Raw genomic sequence first — 27757 nt, 5'->3', positions numbered from 1 at the left:
CTGCTGGTCCACAGGCCACACTTTTAACAGCAAGGTACTAGAACATGCCAGAATCAAGAGTCATTTGGATTTGCAAATGAAGCAACTGACAAAGGATTAATCTCCAAAATGTACAAGCAGCTCATGTAGCTCAATATCAAAAAAACAACCTAATCCAAAAATGGGTGGAAGACCTAAATAGACATTTCTCCAAAGAAGACATACAGATTGCCAACAAACAAATAAGAAGATGCTCAACATCACTAATCATTAGAGAAATGCAAATCAAAACCACAATGAGTATCACCTCACACCGGTCAGAATGGCCATAATCAAAAAATCTAGAAACAATAAATGCTGGAGAAGGTGTGGAGAAAAGGGAAACCTCCTGCACTATTGGTGGGAATGTAAATTGATACAGCCACTATGGAGAACAGTATGGAGGTTCCTTAAAAATCTAAAAATAGAACTACCATATGACCCAGCAATCCCACTGCTGGGCATATACCCTGAGAAAAACATAATTCAGAAAGATACATGTACCACAATGTTCATTGCAGCACTATTTACAATAGCCAGGACATGGAAGCAACCTAAATGTCCATCGACAGGTGAATGGATAAAGAAGATGTGGCACATATATACAATGGAATATTACTCAGCCATAAAAAGAAACGAAATTGAGTTATTTGTAATGAGGTGGATGGACGTAGAGTCTGTCATACAGAGTGAAGTAAGTCAGAAAGAGAAAAACAAATACAGTATGCTAATGCATATATATGGACTCTAAAAAAACGGTTCTGATGAACCTAGTGTCAGGGCAGGAATGAAGACGCAGACGTAGAGAACGGACTTGAGGACACAGGGGGTGAAGGGGAAGCTGGGACGAAGTGAGAGGGTGGCATGGACATATATGCACTTCCAAATGTAAAATGGATGGCTAGTGCGAAGCAGCTGCAAAAGCACAGGGAGATCAGCTTGATAAATTGTAACGACCTAGAGGGGTGGGATAGGGAGGGTGGGAGGGAGACGCAAGAGGGTGGGGATATGGGGATATATGTATACACATAGCAGATTCACTTTGTTGTACAGCAGAAACTAACACACCATTGTACAGCAATTATACTCCAATAAAGATATATATATATATAAATAAAGAGTCATTTGGCATCTCAGTGAAAGGGTAGAAGACACCCCTGAAGCGTATCCTAGTCACCATGAGAACCACCTGTTGAAACAAGTATCCTACTCAGAGGGGATGAGGGAATATGGGACAAACCCATATGAAGTGCAAGGTTTGGAGGGAGCAGAGGGCAAGACTGAATTTAAGTAGCGTAAGTAGGGCAGGTCTCATTCGGCTAAAGGTCAGGTGGTAAATTAATTGGGGAAGGGACACAGGGAGGGTTTAATACCCTCTCAATTGGCATATGGACTAAAACAGCTTCATTTTTGTCAATAAAAATCACGTAAGAGGGGAAGAAAGCCAGACCCAATAATGGTTCAGATTTAGCTATTATTTTCTGTCTCTATAATTTTTCTCAACTTCCAAGTTCCATGGGTTATGAATTTGTTTAAACTCTTTATTATTAAAAATGGGATTTTAATGTCAGCAATTGGAGGGGGGAAAAGTAGGCTGGGATCAAAAGAGGTTAACCTTGGGTCAGGTAGGGAGGTGACACTAAAAATATAATCAGATACTTAAAGGCTTCCTAAAGCCTCCTGTCTCCAAAGACCCATCTTTCTGAGCAGGTCCTGTTCTAGTCTGGGAACCTAATTTTGGCACCTGTGGTACCGCAGCAGCTGCTACTCTCTGCTGTGGTCTAGCAGACTCTTTTCTACTTCTTCCTTGGCAACTATGTTGTAATAACCTTTGTGGGTCACACAATTCATAAACGTAGAGCTGGGATTAGCCTAATGGATTTGTGATAAGATTCTCCCACAAAATTTCTACCAATGATTCATTACTACCAGTTACAGCCTGACACATTTTGATAACTTCCTTGAAACAAAAAGGTTTATAACTCATGACTTCTAATAGATCAAAACCGTTATCAGTGTAAAGCAATATTTTTTTTTCTAATTTTACAATTTTTCCCTTGAGTTCTTTGTGCTAAGTTCATTTTGTCACTCCTGTTGTTTACATTTTTACACTTACCTTTGCTCCTCTTTCTATAATGCTAGTTTAGATAATTCTCTAGTAATTAAATTTCTTAACCCAAATGGAGAGTATTTTTGTCTTTTACTGATGTTTATATTTGTTGTCAGAATTGATAGGTTTTATTTTTTTTCTCTTGTTTATGATTTTGGATTTTTGTGGGTCTTGATGTTTTCCTTTTTTTATAAAGCTTTTCTTATATTGTTTTGTTTATTTTCCTCCCGTAAACATCTGTGTCCTGTGTCATATACATCCGTGCTATGGTGTTCCTGATCTCTTGGAACATTTGTTGATTAGTGAGAGTTCGTAAGTGTCCCTTGTTCCAGAGTTTGGACTCAGGCATGGTCAGTTAAAAATGAGCTTTAAAACATCATAAAATAACTATGCAGTGCCCAGTAGGACCTTAGGAAACATTCTTTCTTGGTGTTTCAGCCCTGTGTTTTATTGTTCCTGTCTTATCTAGTGAAATTGTCGCACATGTCAAATGTGCTCCTCATTACCTTGAAAAATGAAACAAAAGGTGCTTGTTTTCCATTACCTTATATCCTGAAATAGCCAAAATATATACAGACGGCATCAGAAGAACAGAGAGTTTGCCTCTTTCTGACTTGTTTTTAAAGTGCAGTACAGACAGGCTAAATCCAGCTGGGAATTCTGTGGGTCACAAGTGTCATTAGCTGTGTGGAGTTGAAGCCCCTGTCTGGGGCTGACTCTAGAATATTTACATGGTAAGGTTAAGCTGGAAGTGTATTTTCATTTGTGTTGCCTTAAACCTTCTTCTTTGAAGGTTATGCTAGCTGCTAAATGACTAAATAGCTATTTTGTTATCAGTGATACATTCTTTGTTTAATTCAAAAGCATCTGATACTTCTCCTCTTAATAAAAAGTTTTGTTACACACATAAAATTTTACATATTAACACAAGAGCCCCAATGTAGAGTGGTGATTTGCTGTTTACCCATTTGATCTGTATCATTTGAAACGTACTGTTTAAGTCTGATCTTACATTTCAAAAATTATCTTCAGTAGGAACTCAATATATTCACTTGTGAATGGTTCTTATTAGAATGTCATTTTTCAAAATATGAAGATGTGTGTATATATCCATGTGAGCTTGAATTCTGCAGCCAATTACTTTTTCTGATACTCTGTGGGTATATACATGTAATATTTTTCTATGATAATAATTTCTTAAAATATTTATTGAAAAGAAAATGTTAACAATAAACAAAAACATTTAAAATTGTACTTATTTTTGCAACTGCCATTCTAAATAGATGGTTTAATCAAAACACCCATACTGACTTTTTCCCCGCTTTTTCCTACTCATCGTTTCCCAGCAGGTAAGGAACTGAATCTTAGGAAACATTTTACCCGAGCAGCAGAGCTGTACCCAACCAGAAAGGCCTTCCCCACGTCTTTTGCTCTAGTTACATACTTTTCAAATTACAAACAACCTTAAAAACTAAAAATAGAACAGAATGTCTCTTTACACAACTCAGTGCTTTTTTGGCCTTATTTTATTCTGTTTCAAAGTGGGTTTTGGTAGTTGTGTACCAATCTTGGGGAAAACCAGAAGCAGCAATTCAGCTTTTCACAGATATTTCTCTTGCTGAATCTCCATATGCAGAGAACATCAATGAAGCCCTGGGTATTATTATTTTTTTTCTTTTTTTTAAAATTTATTTATTTATTTTTATTGGGGTATAGTTGTTTTACAATGTTGTGTTAGTTTATACTGTACAGCAAAGTGGAGTTCCCTGTGCTCTACAGTAGGTTCTCATTAGTTACCTATTTTATACATATTAGTGTATATATGCCAATCCCAATCTCCCGTTTCATCCCACCCCCCCTTTCCCCTCTTGGTGTCCATACGTTTGTTCTCTACATCTGTGTCTCTATTTCTGCCTTGCAAACCGGGTCATCTATAACATTTTTCTAGATTCCACATATATGTGTTAATATACAATATTTGTTTTTCTAAGCCCTAGGTATTATATTCATAACAAGGAAGTTGCCGCGTTTTGATGTTTCTTATTATAAATGCTAGGACTTAAAATGGCAGTATCAAACATACGTCAAAATACTTTCACAGAATTTAGCTTTTTCTCTCACTGGCTTTTCTTCAGATTAAAAAAAAATACTGCCTTAAAAACTACTTAAATTGAAACTACTTAAAAAACGTAGCGTTTTGAAAAATTAGACCTGTCACGTAGGCAGTACACTTCTACACGTCATGTTATGAAATTAACATATTCCACATTTCCAAGTTCTGTGGGTCGTCATTCACCAGTTTATGGAAACTTTCAAAATCCCTGTTCTTCTGCCATTTTTTTGGCAGTGTCATTTACCAGCTTAGGTCAAATCCATTTCAAAGTGTGCTGTGGCAGCACAGCAATTGCAGGAAGGTAAAATGTGCAAACGGAATGTGTACTGAGTGGTAAGACCACAGTGATTTGGATGAAAAGGGCCCCTTCATTCCTCGAGAACTGAGAAGGAAGGGCAGGGTTGACTACGAGATGCCAGGCAGCGCTCTAACTGCTGCAGAACTGGGTTTCTCCTCATGTGAGTAGAGGGACAATTTGGATTAGCACATTTCCCATCTTATTTAAATCTGCAAGAATACACATTTTTTTAGCAAATTTATATTTTTGAAAGGCTGAGGACCAGCTGTCTCTGCTGGGGTGGAAGAGACTCTGAGTCCCTAGCTGAAGACTGCCGTTGGCTTACTGGTTTCCTTCCTTCACAGGACCTAACCTGTATCTCAGTGGCTGGGGACACCACTCAGCGTCACAGTAAATTTGGGACTTGCAGGTCTATCTGGTTGTAAAAGCTTTTGTGTCTGCCTAAGTTGCTCTGAAAGTAAAGATGTCTGAACTCTTCAGCCCCAGCTCCGGGTTTGTTTCCACTACGGTTTCCTCAGACAACTTCAGCTTCTTCAGAATCAACCCTCTGTCTGCACAGAATGTGGTTCTTGACTTGAGCCTCAGGGTTTTTTGCCTTTACTGAGTCGATTTGTAGGCAGGAAAACAACTGCCTTTGAGCCACTTGATTCCCCCCCACCCCCAAATTTTCCAATTTTTGTTCTAAGTCCCTAAGTGGAGATTAAACTGAGGATCCTGCTTTGCCCCTGGACCACGTCTGCGGCAGGAAGATGAGGAATTTGAGTTCCGGGAACAACTGTGTCTGTGGGGCTATAGGAGAGTTAGTTGTTATTGTCACAGATTCCTGAGCTTCAGTATTGCTTCAAAATTAGATTTTTGCCAGCTTGTTTAGAAGGTGCTAGTGAGACCCTCCCTTCGGGTTTTGCTGGTACTGACATACTGTCCTTCCTGCCCAGGAGCCATAATCACCCCCCCTCCTCCTTCCCTTCTCCATCAATTTTTAAAAACAACTGAACAACAACTGAAGTTACCGCTGAACGTTCTCTTCTGAGAGTTTTCTTCTTCAACACTCATTTTTTCCAACTTTGGTTCTACAGAGGGGATTATATGTCCTCTAAGCTGCTAAGTACTTTTGATTCACTTGAAAGCACCATTTTATACACCTGGTTGTTCTGCGTATCTATTTATCAGAAGCCTAACTACTGTAATGTTGCAATTGCAGCTGAGACCTCTTTACATTAATACCACCTTTACCCTTGCAAGTGACCAATAAATTTCAACAAAGAATGAGCAGAACCACCGTAGATTCTCCTGAGCTAAAGCATCCTCCTGCACGAAATGGGGGTCTCCATCAAGGAAGTCTTCTGTTCCGGCTCAGCAGCCATCTCACCTCTAGAGAGCGCTAGTTTCATTGTTGACTTAGTGGAGTTGCAGCTCAGCTTAAGTCTCCTTTTGCACTCTGAGAACTTGTGGAAATGCTCGAATCCCCTTTTTTGCGGAGCGTACAGTTGGAAATTACAAGGGGTAGACCGCAGCTTCCTGTCTTCCCTCGTCTCCCCTCTGAAACTGCTGTTGTTTGAAGGCATGTTAGTACCAAAGATGTTGGTGGCAGAGACTTCAGACTCAGTTTAGCCCATCAGGAAGCCACACAGTAAAAGGAACTGTGACAATCCCTAGAATCAGAGGCAGATCCTCTGTCAGCTGGCTCTGATTGCTTTTTAGGCATTATTTCCATAAAGTCATCAGGAGGTTTCCCAGCTCCCGATTCCTGCAATTTCCCGTTATTGGTACTCCGCATCTTGCAGCCAAGTAGGTGGCTGGCTTGACACCTGGGATCCTGGGTTACCGGCCCCTCTCTTAGACCTGGCCCGCATGTCCTGCATATACTGGCTAAGGGATTTATTTTTAATTGAGATATAGCTAATTTACAATATTATATTAGTTTCAAGTGTACAACATAGTGATTCAACATTTTTATAGATTATACTCCATGTAAATATGACTATATTTTGCTGTGCTGTGAATATATCTTTGTTGCTTATTTATTTTATATATATTAATAGTTTGTATTTCTGAGTCCCCTACCCCTATCGTGCCCCTCCCCCCTTCCCTCTCCCCACTGGTAACCACTAGTTTGTTCTCCATCAGTCTCGGGTGGTGCAGTACTATAGTATTTACTCTTGAAAAAGATCCACATATAAATGGACCCTTGCAGTTCAAACCTGCGTTGTTCAAGGGTCAACTATATTTTGACAGGTTTAAAAAAAGTCTGTTCCTACTATAGTCAATGATATTTGTTTTGGAAGGATGCAACTTATTTCCAGGCTGCCTTTTAAATCTCAGCACCCTTCAAAAATCAGCCTTTAAAATAAATCTGCAGCCTAAACACATTTAGCAGATAGAAAAAGAGCCTGGAAAATTCTAATATGTACTGATATTTATATCTAGTCTTCAAGTGATACATTTCATTTTCACCATCTTCTTATAAGTCACCATCACTTGAAATAGATTCCAGACTAGTGAAAGGACTATTTAGGTATCCATTGTCTATTTTAGTCACATTAAAAGAAGGAATTTGCGCATTTGGGTTTTTACAACTTATAGAATATCACTTGTGATCTGGTAAGATAGCAAAGTCATAGCAAGCACATGAATTAAATTGTATTTGAGAAATTTTGGAAACAAACTGGGAAAAAAATCTGAAATACGATATAATAGCTGAATTTTTAAGACAGTGCATATGTAGTTCTTACATTTCTCAGTTTGGATATAAAGGAAAAAATGCTTTAAATAAAAGGTTGTTCTGCCAGCTCTTTGTAAATGACTTACTCTTCCGTAATGGCTAGTATCTTGAGTGCTAATACTGAGAATATTGCCAATTCTCCATTCCAAGCATTTCACTTGCATTCACTCATTTAATCCTCAGCACAATCTCTGAGGTGTGTGCTCTGAATATCCCCCTTTAACAGCGAGTTTAAGTACGTGTCTTATTCAGGATCACACAGCCAGGAAGCATCCGTAGTTTGACTCGGAAATGCCTCGAGCAGCCTGAATGCTCCGCCTTCCCACTTCTCTTTTCAGGCTGTCCCTGGTGTCCTCCGTCTCCCAACCTTTAAATGCACGTGCCTGTGACTGCTAACATTGCAAATACCCACTCAGTAATCTTTCAGGTATAAAGCCCCTGAGGACAAAATTATCTTTTCTCTGATTTTCATTTGAGACAGTATAGCGTCATGATAAGAATACAGGATCAGAAAGCAGACACTGAGTTCACATCTCAGCAGTGTGTCTTTAAACAAGTTACTGCATCTAGAAGTGTCATGATTTCTTTCATAAAACAAGGATGGCGATGATAACAGTACCTACCACATATGGTTGTTTTGAGAATCAAGTAAGATAATACTTGGAGCAGTGCCTGAAACAGAGAAATATTTTATAAGCCTTTTTTCTTTATTTTATCTATTTCTATCAAAATGTCTACAATGGTTTAAAAATACACAGTGACAGTGATTTTTTTAAAAAATTGAAGTCTAGTTGATTTACGATGTTGTGTTAGTTTCAGGTGTACAGCAAAGTGATTCAGTTATATGTGTGTGTATATATATACACACACATACATATTCTTTTTCGGATTCTTTTCCATTATAGGTTATTACAAGATATTGAATACAGTTCCCTGTGCCATGCAGTAGGTCCTTGTTGTTTACCTATTTTATACATAATAGTGTGCGTATCTGTTAATTCCAAACTCCTAATTTCTCCCTCCCCCACTCCTTTCCCCTTTGGTAACCGTAAGTTTGTTTTCTATGTCTTGTGAGTCTACTTCTGTCTTGTAAATAAGTTCATTTGTATCATTTTTTAAGATTCCACATATAAGTGATATCATATGTAGCTGTCTTTGTCTTTCTGACTTACTTCACTTGGTATGATAATCTCTAGGTCCATCCAACAGTGATTTATTCTAGCAGAGAGTTGGGGCTCTCTCGATGTTTAGTGATTTGAATCTGAGGCAAAAATAAAGATAAGAAAAAGTGCTATAATAGTTAATCAGTTTTCTCTAAATGTGAGGTTTTTACTGTAGTTCATACATTTAAGGATTTGTTTGGCTAATGAGATTCAGAAGTTCCTGGGAGCTTCAGCTTGTATCAGGTTGCCAATTAGTAACTTCTGAGTAAATGCCATGATATGAAATTGGTACAGTATGAAGACTGCAGTGTTTTATGACCCCTTTACCTCAGGTAAATCTGTCCTCTTACATTCACTGCAATAGCATTTATTGAAGTAGGTACTCTGCGTGCACAATATCGCCCATCCCTTGAACACCACAGGGATATATGTTCTTATCACCATTTTAGGAGATGTGGAAACATCCAGTCATTCAGCCAAGAAGAGTTAGGATCAGTATTAACATTCAAGTTGTCTTATTGCTAAGCACATGTTCTATTGCCCATGCTAACCATAGTTAAAAACTGTAAAACAAGCAAACATATTGAAGCAGTGAAAAAAGGCAGAGAAGTGGTGTTTCAGTGTCTCTTCCACCAGTTAGAGGAAAATCATTCAACTTCTCTGAGACAAGGGTCAACAGAATAGGGACACTCAACTGCTTTTCTGAGGCAGGCTGGACCAGTTTTCTGGCAATATCTTTCAGGCTTATAGTATGCATTATTTTCCCTGATTTTTAAATTATTTGATTTATGTATTTGCATTGAACATCTATTATTATCTATTATGCAAGGCCCTGTGCCACGAGCTACACACGTTGAAAAAAAAAAAAAGAAACAGGGTGGAGTTCTTTGGATTGTTTGAGACTATTGTTGATGGTGAATCATGGACCTCAAAAGTCTACCCCCTAGTGGGAGAGGAAGTCTTGGTCAGCATAGCAGGCAGAAGTGGCGAAGGAGAAATGCAGAGGCTGCAGTTCGGAGGGGGCAGGGAGTGTCACCTTTGGAAATTAGGAAAGACTCCAGGGTGGAGGTGCCATTTAAACTGAGCTTGAAAAGAGTTGGAGAGAGGATGTTGTGGGTGGGAGAGAGAAAGTAAGAGGTATGGAGATGGGAAACCATGAAGTGTTTTGATGGAATACTGATCTTTTGATTTGGAGCAAGTGTGGAATACTGGAAGACAAAACTAAATTAGATTGAGGAGATAGGTTAATAGATTAGGTTGCTTATGAAGGAAAAGGAAAGTCTCTAAAGCTTTTTAGCATGGATGTAAAGGCTTAGAGCTGTACTTTAGGAAGATTAACCAACATAGTATATTAGTTTCAAGTCTAGGAGCGTGAGAGAATGGTGGTACCATTGACAGAAAATTTGAAATCAGGAGGAACTGATTTACTGTCCCCTATTCATATTTACATGTATTTAATTTAAAGAACTATGGAAATACAGAACTGGACTTTGGGAGAAGGGGCAGAAGATACATCAATTTGTCAGATACAGACCTAAGTGAAGTTGTGCTATGGTGATTGCAAAGGAGTGTGTGAGGGAAGAGAGTCAAGGACAGACCTCAGGGGTGTAAACATCTAGTTAGCAGGCAGGAGAAAGAAGCCAGTAAGAGGAGAAGCGGTCAGAAAAATAATGGAAGAGGCAGGAGAATGCAGTGTTTGGGGGTCAAAAGAGGAGAGAATTTTGGAAAGTAAAGGATACTCATTAAATTGTAAACGTTTTAAGAGCAAGTGCGATAACCTATTTATTTCAATATCTCCCACAACGGGTGTGGTACAGTGTATCACACATTGGTGTTCAATAAACGTTGAATGAAGATGTGTATTGCTCAAGCTACACAAAGTTTGAGAAGTGTGAAGACTGTGAAAGGACCATTTGTTTTCATGATCGGGACATCCCTGGTTATTGCTCCTGTATTGTGAACTTCCAGTCTCTCTTTTTTAGGAAAACAAAGGCCAAAAGCTCTTCGTTTTCGTATCAAAGATTAATGCACATACAACATAGCTTCTAGGCCATTGGTTCTGTTGGACCACGGATGTAAAAATGTCTGGTTTTTTCATATTACATATTGTCACTCAGCACTCTGCCTGAGTGAGTGTGTTTGAGGATGTGTGACAGCGGGAGGGGAGGCCACCGACGGGTCCATCTTTGGAGCAGACAAGAGTCCAATGCGCAGGTGCACACAGTGACAGGGAGCAGCCATCAGAGGTTCTTACTAACTGGACAGGGGACACCTCAGTTGTACCCTGCAGACATGACGTTCAGTGGAAAGAAGTAAGAAAGAGAACAAGAGCCATAGCATAGCAGCACACACACCTATGTAAATAAAAACATACCCAAACAACACGGTTCAACAAAACACAAAAATACATCCATGGCCAAAGACATTCCTTAGACAGGGTGCTTCCTGGGGGTAATAACATGAGACCTGGGGTGAAGAGGAAAATAAAACAGGAGAGGGACCTTGGAAAGATCCATGATGAGGCATTTAATTGATTCACACGTTGTACTGGACATCAAAAGAAAAAGGACATATATGATGGAAGCATTTTTGCAAATCTCAAAAATAAATGTAATAAAATGCTCACATGATAATCACTGGGGTGACTGTATCGATTTTACAGTTATTACCATCATCGGCAAACAAAAAATACAGAAAAAACAGATGCTACATATAGTAAAATTCATGCATAAGGTCTATTCATTTGGGCCTCATCTCAAAGTGACATCAGGTGTGTCAGGAGCAGCAGGAAGGTGGGGGGATTTATTCTGGTGGGAACAGAGCACACAGGGTTCCACCCACAGAGTCGTCCAACACAAAATATACCAAGTGGTAGGACCTAATATGCATTTCCCTACTGTATAATTATTAAGCAGGAATCCAGTATTGACATTTGTATTCTAGCTTAATAGTTACATGTATTACTCCTTATCATTACAAATGTGTGTTCTAGCAAATTAGTTTTCTACCCATTCAAATAATGTGAGGTAAAGTCCAACCTGAACTTATTAGCAAGGATATTCCCTGTACGTAGTGACTGGTAAAAAATATGAAGAGAGATAGAAAAAGAGAGTCTACCTTTCCTATAGAATACAGGAACCATGATTTCACATATAGTGGAATCAGAATCATATTTCTGCTTTTTCCTCACTCTTGCCAAATTGGAATTTAGACTCAGTAAGTCACGTAACCCCCGCCCCCCGTCGGAAACCCCGTTGCAGGCTGGGATAACTAATGCTAAGGGCTGTGTGGTTTTGCCTTTACTGCTCTCCGTACAGAATTCCATTTGCTATTCCTTTGTTCTAACTGCTGTTTCTTAAACCTGTCTTGAAAAGAACTGTGGTAATCTTCATCCTCTGTCTCAGAGATGATTTCCATCTTCTGAGTGATGAGTTTAATAAGCTCATGCTGTTTTTCCAGAAGAGAACTGAGATCCTTCAGCCTAAAAGGACATACATTTCATGAGTTTCTTTTCAATCATCCTTTCAGCCCTCGAGTGCGGGAAGGCCTGTGTACTCAGGTGTTCTAGATCGGACTAACTGTGCCCAGGTTGGAGCCTCCTGGTAATCATAATCCTAAGAAATACATACTTTTAAAGTTTAAGTGATTTTCCCAAGCTTACACTGTTCATTCATGGCTAGTTAATCTTTGTTCCCATTTTAAAGAGTAAAACACTGTTGCACAGAAAAGTTCAGCAGCTTGCCCAGGGTCATACAGTTAGTAAACAGTTGAGTAGGTCTTTGAATGCAGGCAAGTGAACCCTAAAGCCCTCAGGCTTGACCACTGTACACTACATAGCTTCTCCAGGGATCCTCAAAGCTTCCAGAGTTTTGATGTAAGAATTCAGACGGCTGATGAAGAATGCAGTTTAGGATACTGATTGGCAAACTGATTTGTCAATAGCAGCAAATCAGTTATTGGGTCTAAAAAAAAGTCTCAAGATTCTCAATATACTAGCCACATCAGTCAATTAAAGCCTGACAATATAGATAAATAAACACAAATATACAATATAAACTTATACTATGCATCATTGTTAAGAGTTTTAAATTTTTCAAATACAGATGAAAGGAAGCATACATACCGGTACTTTTGCTTCATTATTTCTGTTTCTAAAGATGTATCAACATTTGGTATTTCTTGTCTCCCTTCTTGGGTGCAAAAGAAATAATGAAATACACCACGCTATGGGATAAAAGATTAATAGTTACGCAGGTAGAACTCAGTTCAGGAACTACTTCTTGAACGTGTGCCATGATTCAGCTACTGAGGCCGGCGTGCTAGCACAAATATTCAGACACAGCCATGACCCTCAAGGAGCTCACAGTCTCTTAATAGAAATAGACAAATGCAAAGAGCTATAAAATGAAGTCATATATGTTATACTAGAGGAAAGTACAAGACGTATAAATAATATAGGGGAGTAAACTGGAATGGGGGGTTGTTTAGGAAAAGGTGTAACAGAACCATCTTATATTTTCTCATGAAAAACGTCCATCATGAGTGGTGGTATTCCACACAGGATTAGTTGTTAGTTCTCTAAAACTGCTCTGCACCATTATCCAACACAACTGAATTTCACATGGGGACATTTCTGAAATGCAATTTCAATATATTTTTTTAAATTTAGTGTCTTTTAAACCATCAGCGGACTGGCGAGGGTCAAGGGCAGCTGTGAAATGACTGGGAATGAGGAAGTTCCAGCCATCCAGGCAAGAGAAGATAGCCACTTGCACAGGCCACCTGGTAAGTCAAATGGACCAAACGTGGGACTGCCTGGGTGTGAGGGGGGAGAAAAGGGAAAGGAGACGACAAGGACGACGTCTTGCCCAGGCAGATGAATGGAGGTGACCGTCAGTGAAATAAGACAGTCTGGAGAAGGACGGCGCTGTTTCCCTCTCCCCCTGTAGGGGATGTTGGGAGGAAGTGAAACAGGAGGGGCGGAGCTCATGAGTGTGTTTTGCATGAGTATGTTTTGAACACGTGGAATCTGAGGTACATTGAAGACGTACCAGGGAAGATGTCAAGTAGACAGTTGGATACAGGGGCCTGAAACTCAAGGAGCTCTAGGCAGGAGAATCAACTGCTGAGCTTTCTGTGTTTCAGTAGTGACTGCAACGGTGGGTACGAGTGAAATCAAATAGGGAAATAGTTTAGAGTAGAAGAAAGCCTAGGTTCATACTGAGATCGACTTTATCATTTTATGACTACACAATGGAAAATTAACCTATGAAGAACTCAGAAAGAATTAGCATCCAGTACTTTCAACTCTTAGTATACTCCCTTTTCCATTATAACGCAATGACCTTGCTTAGTCTTTGACAGTTTGTATGTTCTCTATAATGTACACTCTCCTTGTATGTGTATATACGTACCTGTGTATACGTACATGTGTGTTCTAGATACGTACACATACACATCTGCACACATATGTCAGGGACATGTGACTAGGAAACACAAGTGAAGTATACCTACACTGTAAGAAAAGATCCCTAAGGGTATGGCTGGCCCACCCCCCCATCTGCTCTCACACTGGTGTGGTACATATTTAACACAGAGGCTGTGGACGAGCCACTTGGAAGACAGGACTACATGTCTCCTCCCCATTGATCATTACCAGGCACCCTTGGGGATAACACGATGAATGAATGTTAAGCTCCATCACATTATTTATGTCGATCTTTGTCACATGTACTTACTAACAGCCCTTCACCATATCTGGGTCTGTTGGGATACACGACGGTGGATTTCTGATCGACTTTGTGTAGGAACCAGAGCGGCAGCTTCTTTTCCAGGCTGGTATGAAGTTCCACCTAAAGTGCATTGGGGATTTATTGAAAGGAATCACTGATAAGCACCTGGAACCCGTACACGGCAGGGAAGCAGTCGTTGGCACAGTGCACTGGAGACTGAATCCCGTGTCCTGGCCTGGGCACAGGCAGCCGGGCTGGCCCAGTTTCCTTCACCCTGAGCTCGAGCTCGCTGTCACCTGCCCCCACCTCTCACTTCATCCACCGACAAGACAGGGGCAGCCGTCTGCCATCGGGGGCCAGCTGTTTAAAGAAGGGATTCCATTTAAGTCGCAGACGTTTACTGTTCAGGGACCGTGACCAACACTGGGCATGTCAAGAAGAAGAAGACTGAAGCCACACTCTCGGGGCGCCACACTCCACAACGTGCACAACCGCGAGGTGTGGGTGGTACGATGTGCACCTACGACAGGGCAGAGGGGGGAGTGCTGAAGTGGAGGGATACAGAGGTCAGCAGGGAAAGAAGGAGAGTCTAAGCACATCCAAGAGGACCTGATAAACCTTTCACGCTGTGCTATCAGGTGCCAAATGGTTTACCCATGACGTACCTTGAGGATAATTTCTGGTTTCAGAGATACAAACTTTTGTTTAATGTTTTCACCTTGACTTATTATTGAATTTAATTCTCATATTTTCCACTTTTCTTTTTGTTTGCATTTGCCAAATTTATCTTTGATTCTCTTCTTAGAGCCCTTTGTGTCCGTTGTTTAGCTACGTTTAATATAATGACCGTATAAGTGAGATTTTTCTTTCTAAGACCATAGGCTTTTTTAATATATGGGCATCTAAGTGGTTGATATTCCTAAATGGTGTGATGGTAAGAACTGTCCTGACCACACTGTATAAAACTGCAGCCCCCCTCCCACATAGCACACTCCCTAACTTGCTTCCCTGGTATTTTTATAGCACTATCGCCACTTAACATACTTTATGTTAGTTCCAGTTTCAAGAAAAGCTATATTTTCTTATATCTTATTAACAATTCCAATTAGATGTTTTGAGTAATGTAATTTTCAGGGATTCTTCTTCCCCTGGGTCTTCAGGGCAATATTCCTTCCCCTTGCCATACACATTTTCAGAGGTCACATGCACTTACTCCAGCTCGACTGAGAAGGATTTATTCAACCCTCGTGTTTGCCGACAGATAAAGCACATGGTGTGTCTTAACCTTGTTCGTTCTCTACACAGGAGCTGCCAGACTACCTCTCTCAAATACGGTCCTAGCGAGGATGGCAGGCAGAGCCCAAAGTCTAATCGTGGTGGGTCCAGTGGGACGCGCCCAGCATAACTCCTCTGGAAGGGAGCATCTTCACCTCTACTACCTGGTGGGTCTTCCATGTTGAGGGGTAAGAAGCACTCCGTGGGTTTCCTTTCGTAATATGCAGCATGTATGTAAATGTTTGTGGATGTCTACGGCTGCCAGCCTGCTCTGGGAAATGGGGAAACTAGTGTTAAAAACTAACCAAACAGCTCCAAGCCCCTCAAGATACTCACAACTCCTGTACTTGAGGAACTGACACTTCACTTCGTGAATGCATCTCCCAGCAGCACTGTCTCAGGGACCTTTCTGGCCTCACTTGTGTTTGAGATGATTTTGTGGGAAGACTAAATATCCCTGTAGGAAATGCATTGCTGCCCATCCTCTTTTGCCACCGGTTCTGATGTGGGCTCAAACTTCGGTTGTTAAGTCTGATGTAGAGAGTTGTACATGGATAGAGAGTTGCTTAAAAAACAACTCAGGGAAGAAAGGAGAATGGCTTCCTGGTTTTCTAGTCAATACTATTATTGACCCAAAACAAGAAACAGATAACATGGGGGTACTTGCTTTGCCTGCTTCCCTTGGCGGTCTCTGCGCTGTTTGGTTTCGGGGAGCATTATCAAATCTCATACGGGACGGTGCTTTCCAAATCAACGGCACTGACGCTGCACTTTCGCATGCTTCCTCCAGGCAGTTTGTCTAGTGCCCTTGCTCATATTTATTTCCCCTGGTATTTTCAGGAGTCATCAGTTATGAAATGCTGCTGACATGCCAGCCGAGAGCTTAAACATCCCTTCTCCTCTCCTGTCCGCCTACCTGGAGTCCTGCACTCCATCTTTGTTATGGCGATAGCCAGTCCGTAGCTCTTTCTTCCTGCAGTCTTTCCCCACTAAACCAAGAGAGTAACAGGTCCTCTTAAATGCCACTTTCATTCTGTTCCCATTCTTTGGAAGGGCTGATAATAACTTTCTAGTCACTGACAAAATAACTTGAAGCACTTCATCATTTACTGCCCTTTCTTTCCAAGCTAAGGTTCTTCTTTGTTTGCTGTTTTTGAGTAAAGCCCTCTATCATCTGGAGCAGCCTTATCCCCCTCTAAGGAGCCATCCCTTCAAGCCAGGAGGCCCCATCACACCTCCTTAGCCATTTCCCCTGTTTTGCCTTCGGCTCTTTGCTCCTGCTGGGTGCCCCCTTTCTGGACCGGCCTCGCAGCCCTTCTAAATCCCACCATCTTTCAATGCCCAACTGACATCCCAATTCTTCCACGCAGCATTTCCTTAGTTATTTCTACACTGATTTTCTGTACCTGACATTCTAACCATTTAATTCATGTTCTTTAATGTTCCAAGCTCTCTGCATGATATACAGCTTAGTCACAGAGTTTAGAGTTTAAGGATGGTTCTAAGTTGACTTTGATATTTTATACTCTGAATGTTTAGTTGGTGTGCTGATTAGATTGTTTTGCTTATTAAAGTCAAAGATCACATCCCTTTAATTCCTCTGGGTTCTCATGCTAAGTTGCACTGTGCTTTGTACATCCCATGTACTGGAGCAATTTTTTAAGATAAATATTTGCTAACATATAGCTGAATAAGTAACAGAAGAGAGCAGTGTGACCAAGAAAAGTGAAGAGTGAGGAGAAAGTTATATCTTAGCATGAATTTTTTTTCCTTTTGAACTGGCTTAAGTTCCTAAATGTATATATTCAACTGGTCGTCAGATATTTCTGAAACATCAAATATTCCCAATCAGATTTGAAACTGAAAGGCAATGCAATAAGAGCACAGAAATAGCTTTCTGTCCTGTAACAGGAAACTACCTCACAAGATTCAGTAGCCAAGGATCCATCCAGGAACCTTGACTCTAGGGAATTTTACATCAAATTGTCTAGAAAGACGATTTCTAGGGAACAAAATCTCATGTATGCAGTTAACACTTCAATATACCACACGCTGGGAGGACCCTGTAATTCTGTGCCCAGAATATCAAGCGCTCCTTTGAACAGTCTGGCTGTCAGGAGACAGAGTGCTTCACCTGTGATGTTCTTGGTCCGGCCTCTAACTACCTGGTTGGCCACATGCTGACATAAAAAGAGGCTCAGGCTATTTCCCAATTTCTCTGCCGAGACTGCTGTGGGAAATATTCATGACGGTTGATTCTCTGACCCCAGCAGGGACATCACAGAACATGCATGACCTGCACAGTGCGGTGCTTCTCAGGACTAAGACAGCACCCGTATTCAGTAACTGTGTTCTCAGAAACCAGCAGTGATACATTTGAATAATTAGGGTGGTGCTAATTTCAGCAAGTGATAATTAAATATAACACCTACCTGCATGGCAATCCTCTTCAACAATGCATGCTTCTGGACCTCAGCAATGTCACCAACTGCCAAACCAATCTGAAGGACAACACGGCAGTGAATCACTCTTGGTTTAATGGCTCACCTCAAAATACACTTGTGGTCTCTCTGGCTACAGTCTGGGAGTGGGCATGACGTTCACCAGCAGTGGCCTCAAAACACTGTGCTTACACACCTTACAGAAAACTGTGGTCACATCAGTGGGTCCAGTAATCCTAAGTATTATCATGAAAAGGGAAGGCACACAAATTAATCTGCACTTCATCTTATCTTAAAATAAAATGAAGTTATTTGTGGAGAGGACAGGGGTGATGTGATATCAACTAGGATTGGTGTAGCCATGAAACATGGTTGCAAACTCCAGGAATTTAGCACCCAAGGTAAACAAGAGTGACTTGACAACATGGAAAAGCTAACACATTAACCTGAGGGAATGGAAGGAATGTATATCTTCCATTTGTTTGGGAGGAACAGGTACCCTTTCAGGGTGGGTGAAGCTCTGGTAAAGTCTCCCTCTAGAAATCCATGGCTAGGTAGAATTAGGTGGAGGCAAGCTGTCAGCTCAGTTCTACTGAATCCGAATTAAATCAGCTACGTTCACTCATTCTCTCATCACTTGTTAGCAACTTAGTACCTGTCTATGCTGAACCAGCCTCCTGCATGCTGCAGTCAGAGAGCAAAAGCCAGTCTCTGCTCAAGGAGCTCAAAGTCAAGTCAACTCCACGAGAGAAGGGCTCTGTCTGCCCAGGTCACCACCGTCTGCCCTGTGTTTAGAACAGTGCAGGGCACATGGTAGGTACACAAAGTCACCGCTGAATCAATGACCAGTGAAAAAGTATATTCTAGGGCATGCACACTAGCACTGAGAACCATTTAGATAGTCAGCAAGTAGGTTTTATTTGGCAGGATAACGGTTGTTTTAAATTTTTAATTCGCAAGCCTTTAGATGGGCATTCTCTCTAGTTTATATCGGCCCCCATCAGAACCAGCTGTCTCATAACTGCTGCTTCACACATTTAAGATACTTGCCTGGGCTCAGAGGATATCTGAGCTCATGAGTCAGTTATTAATGTTGAATCGTAGTTAACATTTACTAGATGCTTTTCATGTGCCAAGCGCTGTTCTAGGTGCTTTGTTTCAGCTCATTTCATCCTCACAACAACCTCGGAAGTAGGTTTTATTGCTATCTTTCTCTGATTTGTGTCCTCAAAACTATGAAAACACAAGGAAGGGGCACTCGATTCAGACTAAGGGTGCTGGAGGGCGGAGGGAGTTGGTTAAGAAAGTCTGTCCAGGGGAGATGATGTTTGAGCTGAGTGGTGAGAGCTTAGAGTTTTAACCCAAGGTGGGCGGGCTCTCCAGGGAAATCACAGCCCATCCGGACCCCAGGAGGCAGGAAGGAAAGCCTTGCACCCTCAGTGAATGTGCAACGTCTGGGTAAATCCTGCTCAAAGCGGGGAGAGTTGGGTAAGATCTGGGTAAGATCCAGATTACGAGAACCTGTGCATGCTATGATAATGGGTTTAGACTGGATTGAAGTTTTTGGAGAATCATAGAAAAAATTCTTGTAAGAGACACTGATGAACCCAGCTTTTCATTATGAGAACATCACTCTGGCGACAATTTGCAGGAAGGAACAGACAGAGAAGTGAGAGGAGATAGAAAGAATCTTCCGTCCTGCAGCAACTCGGATGAGGAGCCAGGAGGGTGCAGGCCCATAAAAGTAGGTGTGAGAGGCAACTTTTATTGAAAGAACTGAGGAAAGGGGGCGGGGGTGGGATGATTTAGAACATCTTCCAATGATTTGAGTCAGAAGACTGGGAGTTGCTACTGAGAGGCAGTAGCAGAGTTTGAAGGAAGAACAGTCAGTCTCAGCTCTGCTGGGTTGGATTTTCCTCTGGGAGATACAGGTAGAGCTGCTCCACGGATGCTGGGTTTAGTGGCTTGAGTTTGGCACCAACCTGTACTTTCGCTGGGCCTAATTCTCTTCTAGATAATTATCTCCCCAAACATAAGAGAGGAAGTGGGCTTTATATCATTCTTTATTACTCTTAGGGCCATCCTTTATTTTTCTAGGTCACCAAAAGAAAACTCTGAAGTTGTATCAAGTATGTGAATCAAAACATTAAGTAGTCTGTATATTTTTTTCTTTCCGTCAGCACTGCCTAGCACAGTCTCTGCCGCAGTCAGATTCAGAAAAAATGTGCTGAATGTGTGCCTGTCCATTTAAATATTTATTTATTTATCTATCTATAAATATGTATTTATATGGACAGGCACACATTCAGCACATTTTTGCCGGGAAAGTCTCCCCATGGACCTGGTGTTAGGATGTACTTTCTGCCTGCATCAGCCAAGATGCCCGTGGCCGGAGCAGGCTCTCTGTGGAAGGGAATGTTTGTGTCTCCTGAAGGCATCCAGCCTCTGACTGGTTCAGAGGTGGCAGCTAAATGCTGCAGATGCCCTCTGCGTGAGCGACTCTTCCCCACTTGAATCTCCGAATTTCAATGAGAAATTCGAGGGCAGAGATGAGGTCTTAATCCTTCACTCCATGAAGGTCTCGGCCTAAACTGTGACCCCCAGCCCAACCCCAAAGCGGCACACACCATTCATCATTATGTCCTTATTCTACTTCGTACTTCTTCATGGCACTTAACACCCCCATGACATCATGCTACATATTTATTGGTTTACTACTCAACTTCATGACTAGTTTATAATCATGTCAGGACTGGGTGTTGGTCTGTTTTGTTCATCACTGTTGCACCTGGATCAGTGTCTGGCACTTAGTAGGTTCTCGGTAAATATTTGCCAAGTGAATGCATCTTTGCATCCGCTGACCTCACACTACCTGTCACGCCCCAGGCACTAAATGAATGTTGAATAAATGAATTTTATAGTAGTCCCCTCTTCCCCTTCATGAAGGGAGACTAAAGAGGCTATAAATCATTATCATTATTAAACGTCCCAAATGATCAGCCAACAGAAAATACAAGGATAAATTACTCACAAGTAAATTCATGAGGACAATTGGAACGAACATGGTGAACACAATAAGGTGTGCAAAGGACAGAAGTGGATACGCCAATTCATTTCTCAAATACGGTTCTAAGAAGGCATCATGATAATTGATGTCTCCTAACATCATGCTGAAGGTCTGCATTATAGAAAGCAACGGAGAGCTGAAAGCATCCTGAGAAAAGACAGTAAGGTGAAAATGAAATGCAAAATGCATATAATGAAAAAAATCTTTCCTGGAGAGTGAAACGATAAAAATCACATTTAAAATACCTTTTTTTTTTAAGTCATAAGAATATAGCTACTGAAATACAGTGATAAGAACTACTAATAAACTGGAGGTAAAGTCATCAAAAACATCTTTTCTGCACATATAACAAATCATCATGCACTAGACATAAACTTTTTTGACAATGGAAAAAGAGTCATTGAGTAAGACTATACTTTTTCCTGTAATGAAAATCATGTGAATGCTATTATATCAGATAAAAAAATATTCAAATATTGTTAGGGTATTATGAATTTTCTACACCATTAAGATTTAAGTATAAATATGTATCCCCAATATTCACAGCAACAAAATCAATGACTCATGCAAATACCTCACCTGTATACTCAGGAGGACATAAAAGCTGAGTCCAAAAGCCACAAGAAGGAAGACAAACACAACTGTAGATTTCAACAGCGTTTTCATGATAACCTCCAACATCACGATAAAAATTCCACAATTTTCAAATCTAGGGACATTTTAACAATTACAGTATTTATTCACTTTTCTGCTCAAACTGTATTTCACTCAGTGTCATTAGTTATCAGGCACCAGGTTTCACAGATGAAACAATCAAGGCCGGTTACTTTCAAAAAGAGACATGAGAATTCATGAATAGTCAAGTCTTTATTTTCAAACTGTCAAACTGCTTTGTTTCTTTTTTTTTTTTTTTTGTCTTTCTAATGTTTATCTTGAATTGTTTGTCCACTTGACCACTGGACATTACTTCAGCCAAAGTAGGAGAGAAAAATCACAGCGTCCCAATATCAAGTAATGCTACTAAACGCTTGATGGAGTAGAGAGAGGCGTTGTCTGATGCATCCAGGGGAGATGGATTCAATGAGCTCACGTCCCCGAGGGCACCTATTCCTGGGCACAGGCCTACGTTCACCATCCCCACCGCTTCCTGAGGTTTCCCTTCTCTCCCCCAGCTACCGACACTGTTGAGACTTTCAGGTAGATAACAGGTGTGTCACCTGCCACTAACATGTACTTTTCCTTCAGCAAAGACACCTTGTTAAAAGGGGGACTCACAAGATTTTAAAGCTGAAAAGGACGTTAGAGTTCTCAGAAACTCGGAGACGTCCCAGAGATGTCTAGCAACTCGCCAAAGTCACTGATGGTGACAAAGCCCGGGGGGTGGCAGTAGCTGAACCCATCTTGAAGCCTCTTGCCCTCCAGGCCACTGCTTCTCCCCCATCCCGTGTCCTCTCCTACATCCCCAGAGCAGCGTGCTCAGGACGCAGCAGTGCAGACCACATGGTGGGAAAAGCAGGTTCCTGGAGATGGAAGGGCTTAGGGGAAATGCCTGCATCCTGACTTAACTAGCTGAGCTCTCCAGCCAGTCACTTATCTCAGTGCTGCAGCTTCTCTGAAACACTGCGAGTAATAACATTTACCCCTTAGTATTGTAAAGGTTACGTGAAATAACGTATTTAACTCAATTTAGCGATTGCAGGAGGTAGTGGAGCTTAGCCCTTATTTCCCCTCTAGGATTCGATTTGTTGGGCTTACTTTTTCTCTTATGTCATTATTACTCCCCATACCTGTCACTTCATTTTGATTGTTTTATCTGAGATAAATGCTCACCAAACTACCAGGTAAAATAAGAATAACCAATACTTTTACTCCCATTTCCTTCCCACATTTAATCTACATTTGTCTAGACCAGTGGTTCTTGATCCAGGGTGATTCTGTGGCCCAGAGGATGTTTGGTAATATCCGTGGAGACATTTTTTGCTGTCACACTGGGGAGAAGGGGTTGCTACTGGTGTCTAGGGGGTAAAGGCCAGGGGCGCTGCTAAACATTCTGCAGTGCACGGGACAGCCTCCCACAACAAAGAATTATCTGGCCCCAAATTTCAATAGTGCTGAGGTTGAGAAACCCTGGTCTACCCTCTGAACTCCAAACCTTCCTCCCCTTTTCCTTAATAGTATACAAAAGATATCTTCACAGTCTAAAACAATTGGAAAAGAAATAAGCCAGTGATAAACTCATGATACTTATAATAGTTCTTATTTTGATATTAAACCTGCCTAAAGGATGTACAAGTCGTTCAAGCTGGTTTTACCTCTGAAGATACAATAAGAAGTTCATCCAATAGAGGTATATAGCAATTGCTCCACATTGCCACTGCACATAAGCTGGTATACTGACGAACAAGGGTGACAGACACAAAAATGATGCTTGTTGTGTAGATAATCCATTCAACTGCATTGTTATTATCCAAAAAGTAATTCCTTTTCTGGGGTTGAAAAGAATGAAGAATTACCACATGTAGAGACTAAGACCTGGCATCTTATGGATGGTTATATATATGTAACCAGTAACAAAATTTTTCTGGCATTGCAGCTGGAGAGAACTTTATGCTTGGTATTTCCGGTCTTTACATTCATCAAGCTATGTGGTTTTATTCTGACATATATTGTTTCAATAATATTTTAGCAATTAATTTATGTTCTGCATATTAAAATATTTGCAACTTTGGAGATATAAAACGTACTGTGTACCTGCTGGAAAATTTGGGCCACTTCCTTGCAATATCCAAATATACTTGATAACAAGACTAAAATCATACAGATATTTATAATATAGGAATTCTGAAACAAAAAAGGGTCAAAGACAAACAGTTATGAAGGATCTAAAATAAAACACTTTTCTTCATAATTTTCACTATTAAATATTTATTTTGTTTTTCTTCGGTTTCATTGCTACAAACTGTCCATTTTTGCTTTAAACAGAAAATCATCATGATGCCAACATAAAGACAACACACTCATTTCATAATGTCTTTATTAAGAGAGGTTGCCAATTGAATTCTAAAGGAATACAAATCTGTAGATCTATATAATATTAACTGTGATAAAATACACATAACAAAAAATTTGCCATTTAAAAAATTTTACACATTTACATTTTAAAATGTACAATTCTGTGGCATTAAGTACATTCACAATGTTATGCAACTCTCGCTATTACGTAGTTCCATAACTGTTTCATCACCTCCAAATGGAAACCCTATCCCCAACTAAGCATCACTCCCCTCTTCCCACGATCCCTGGCAGCCAGAAATCTGCTTTCTTGTATACCTATTTTAAAGTTTTATACTTCAGCATCCAAGCTAGCCTCTCGTACATGTCAATTCCCTTTAAGTTAGTTTACGAGCTCATTTACTGACCTTTGTATTTATATTCCCTCTCATTCTACACAGGATTTTAGGAGGAATTGCTACATATATGAATTCTATAAGCTATTTGTATTAAGCAAAGTCTTGCTATTTCAGATTTATTATGAGGTTAGTATTTCTAAAGAAAAAAGCCCACACTTTTGAAAATCCTTTATTTTAAAAAGTTGAAATATAAAAACCAATTGAAAATACCTTGGTGTCTAATATTTCTGAATGGTCACTAGTTTCATTGATGATTCCAGCTGAGTTGAAAGCCATACCTGGTCTGATACTGACAACAAGAAAGGTCATAGGCAGGAGACCAAGACAGTAAGATCCTAGGTTCATAACATGGGCTCTAAACCCATAAGCCAACCTACAAAACATAAGCAAACCATAACTGAGTAATTTCAACCCCAAATATTTACTTAAGATGCCTGCAGAAAGAGTAGTTATAGTCTCTCCTGGAAATGTATCTGAAATTCACTGAACTTTAAAACCAAGAAGATCTTGGAACTCACCTTTTTCATTTTCAGAAGAGGAATCACAGCTTCCTAGGAAATCATGACTTACTTAAAATCTCTCACCGACTAATGGAAGGAACTTCAGCTCATATCTTCTGACTCCAAGTTGAATGCTTTTCCCAGGAACACACTTGTTACTTCACTGTCTGCTAAACTGCAGGGCCCAGGCATGCTTCTTCATATTTTATATAATGATCCACCGCCCAAATATTTCATTTAATGCCAAAGATAAATAATATCAACATTTTTAATACCAAAATTTGCCTTTGACGTATTTCTTTTTCAAGATGTAAAACATTAAAGTAATAAAATATAAAATATTAAGATACCATTAAAGATAATCACTTAGAAGACCTTTAATAAATGTAATGAAGGCTTCATTAAAAAGAAACACTACTTAATACCCACCATTTCATAAGTAAATATTCTTTACACACAGGGTGATTGAGAAGCTCTATGCGGTTATGTTGTACCATTGCCTGAGAAATGAGGAAAGATCAATAAAAACACAAATCACGTTAAACTCTTGAGTATATACTCAGCTTTTTTGTTTGCTGGTTTTATAATTTTATTTTGGTACATCAAAACAACACTTGCTTATTTTAGAAAATGTGAAAGATCAAAAAGTATATCAAGAATATATTTCTTCAAAAAAAAAAAAAAACGAGCTAGAGAGGACCATTTTATATAGATGCTAAAATGCTTTGCATAGAACAAATGTGAGCGTCAGTTGCCATCACCAGCCTTATGGGCATAAAATCCACATGCCTCTGCTTCCTTCACACTCCAAGTCCCCAGTAAGCCTTCTCGATTTCACTTTAGGTGACGGCTGGTACCATGGTCTATACCAAAGGCTTCCATGTAGCGAGATGAACAAATTTAAACTTAACGAAAGTTCCTAATTCGTCTAGACCAATGCTGTCTGATAGAACTTCCTGCAGTGATGGAAATGTCTATATCTGTGCTGTTCAGCATGAGAGCTACAAACCACATAGGCTCCCGAGTGCTTGAAGTGTGGCTACTGCAAATGAAGAAATGAATTTTTAACTTCAATTTTAATTAATTTTACTTTAAGTAGTCACATGTGGCTCCATTGCTATATTAGGGGGAACAGATCTATATCCTTGATCCCTTTATCACAATTTGCCAATCCAACCTTCAAATATGTTTTCTTTTGCGTGCACATGCGTTTACATGTTGCTGATATTTACACAAGCCTGGGCTGCCATTCCACATGGCAAAACTTTGTTGAAACTAGTAGCTGCTGTGCTTTTAGGCCAGGAGCCCACTCATCTGGTACCCGTTTCCTCTGCAGTTATCTGAGTTTGAGGCCCCTGGTGTACACTGACGTAGGTCACCTGCACAGCTTTCATTGCTTCATCTGCCAGGAATGTAAAAGCACTCGTTAGAATAAGAGCTGGTTTGGAGCCAGTCTCTTGGGAAATTTGGGTCCAAACTGTGTGTTTAGGGCCCACTTTCAGGTTGGGTTCACTCTTCCAGAAGGATCTAAGAGCTTCTGAGAGGTCAGAGTTTACCCTGGAGCCCAGTGGTTGGCTGAATTTGGAATGTATGACTGTAAATGTCACCCCCTGCATTTTCCTGTGGTTTAGACTGTTGGAAACTCTTAAATATGTATGTCTATATTGAGATGGAAGGAGCTGGGAGCCAATGCTGATGGTCAGCCTGTGCTGTCCATGGTTTACTGGATTCTGGGTTGGGCAGGTTTAACATGACCATTAGGACTAAAGTGATCAAGAGTGTGGAACTTTAAGGGCACCAAATTATAGCAACTGTAGAAAATGACTGCTTTCTCTAGTAAAAAATAAAGAGTTAGGTCACATGGCAGACACAGGCATCAAACTATAAATCTGGAATTCTCTCCAGGCTCCTTCCTGGAACTATCATACCAAAGCATTACAGAACCCGTGTATAAACTACGTGGATAAGGAAAACACCGGACTTACATTGAGGGTTGAAAGAGGCTCGTATGTAACATCCTGTACAGGTGCTACTTTTTCGGTGAATTCTAATGGACATTGAAGATATCTGAAATTATACTCGATCTGTAGAAGATACAATTTTTTAAAATTACAGTCTAGCATAGGCCCCCAAAGTAGTTCTTAACACATCAACTATGCAAGCCTATAATTCTGCTGAAAATTAAGTGATTCAAATAAAGTTGAGTCATTTCACCTGAAGAAACGTAAATTAAGTCATTCTGTATAAATTTCAAAAAATAAATGTCCTGGCAGGCTATTTGAATGCTTTCTAACTCACAGTCATGGAAAAAGATGACTTCTCTAAAAACCACTTAGATCTTTTAGAATTTCATTCCTCAGGCAATATTACCCAAGAAAATATAAAGACTAGAAACACTCCTAAATAATGCTATTAGAAACAATTAAAATACTGGGAGAAAACTGGAGATCTAAGGAAAAAATTCCCTCATAAGTAGATGATATAATAATATGAGAAATGAAGACATTTACCATCTTTTGAGATTCTGGAACTCTAGTAACATTATTTTTAATATTCCTTAAACAACTATAATAGAATAAACTTTAAGTTATTGTAATAAAATAAACTTACGTGGTAGTCTTGGGAGGACTTGTCTTCTGTGGAGGGCATCATGCAGAAATCTAAAAGTACCTTTGAGAGAGAAAAACCGGCTACGATATTGCGCAGGAGGCTAGATACGAGATGGAATTTGATCCCATTTCTAAAAGAATACCCAAGATATTCCCTTCCCTGTCTTTTGCTTCTTGCACCTCAAAGATAAACTATAATCTAAGTCACTCAGGAACAAGGTCTAAAACATAAAGTGTTACATGTACCACTGCTGCCTCAGAAATACTGAGTGATTCAGAAAAATATCATGCACTTGAGA

At 40.2% G+C, this 27757-nt stretch overlaps 1 protein-coding gene and 1 pseudogene across 2 annotated transcripts in view; both read right to left on the bottom strand.

Moving 5' to 3' along the window:
* Positions 1–27757, bottom strand: part of LOC309614737 (serine hydroxymethyltransferase, mitochondrial pseudogene) — a 241450-nt pseudogene that overhangs the window by 32861 nt on the left and 180832 nt on the right. The window lies entirely within an intron of this gene.
* The window catches only part of TRPA1 (transient receptor potential cation channel subfamily A member 1), a 75029-nt gene continuing 58585 nt past the window's right edge, over positions 11314–27757 (bottom strand). The window contains 13 exon segments of the mRNA XM_082363684.1: positions 11314–11905; positions 12548–12648; positions 14163–14276; positions 17864–17932; positions 20904–21086; positions 21519–21648; positions 23252–23352; positions 23354–23425; positions 23691–23780; positions 24560–24722; positions 25279–25349; positions 26835–26933; positions 27460–27519. Of these exon segments, the coding sequence (XP_082219810.1) occupies positions 11701–11905; positions 12548–12648; positions 14163–14276; positions 17864–17932; positions 20904–21086; positions 21519–21648; positions 23252–23352; positions 23354–23425; positions 23691–23780; positions 24560–24722; positions 25279–25349; positions 26835–26933; positions 27460–27519 (1458 nt within the window). The 3' untranslated portion in view covers positions 11314–11700.

The sequence above is a fragment of the Balaenoptera borealis genome (assembly GCF_965194805.1).
Source record: "Balaenoptera borealis genome assembly, chromosome: 17".
Lineage (NCBI taxonomy): Eukaryota > Metazoa > Chordata > Mammalia > Artiodactyla > Balaenopteridae > Balaenoptera > Balaenoptera borealis.
Note: the sequence above shows the minus strand (reverse complement) of the source record. Positions and strands in the feature narration are given on the sequence as shown.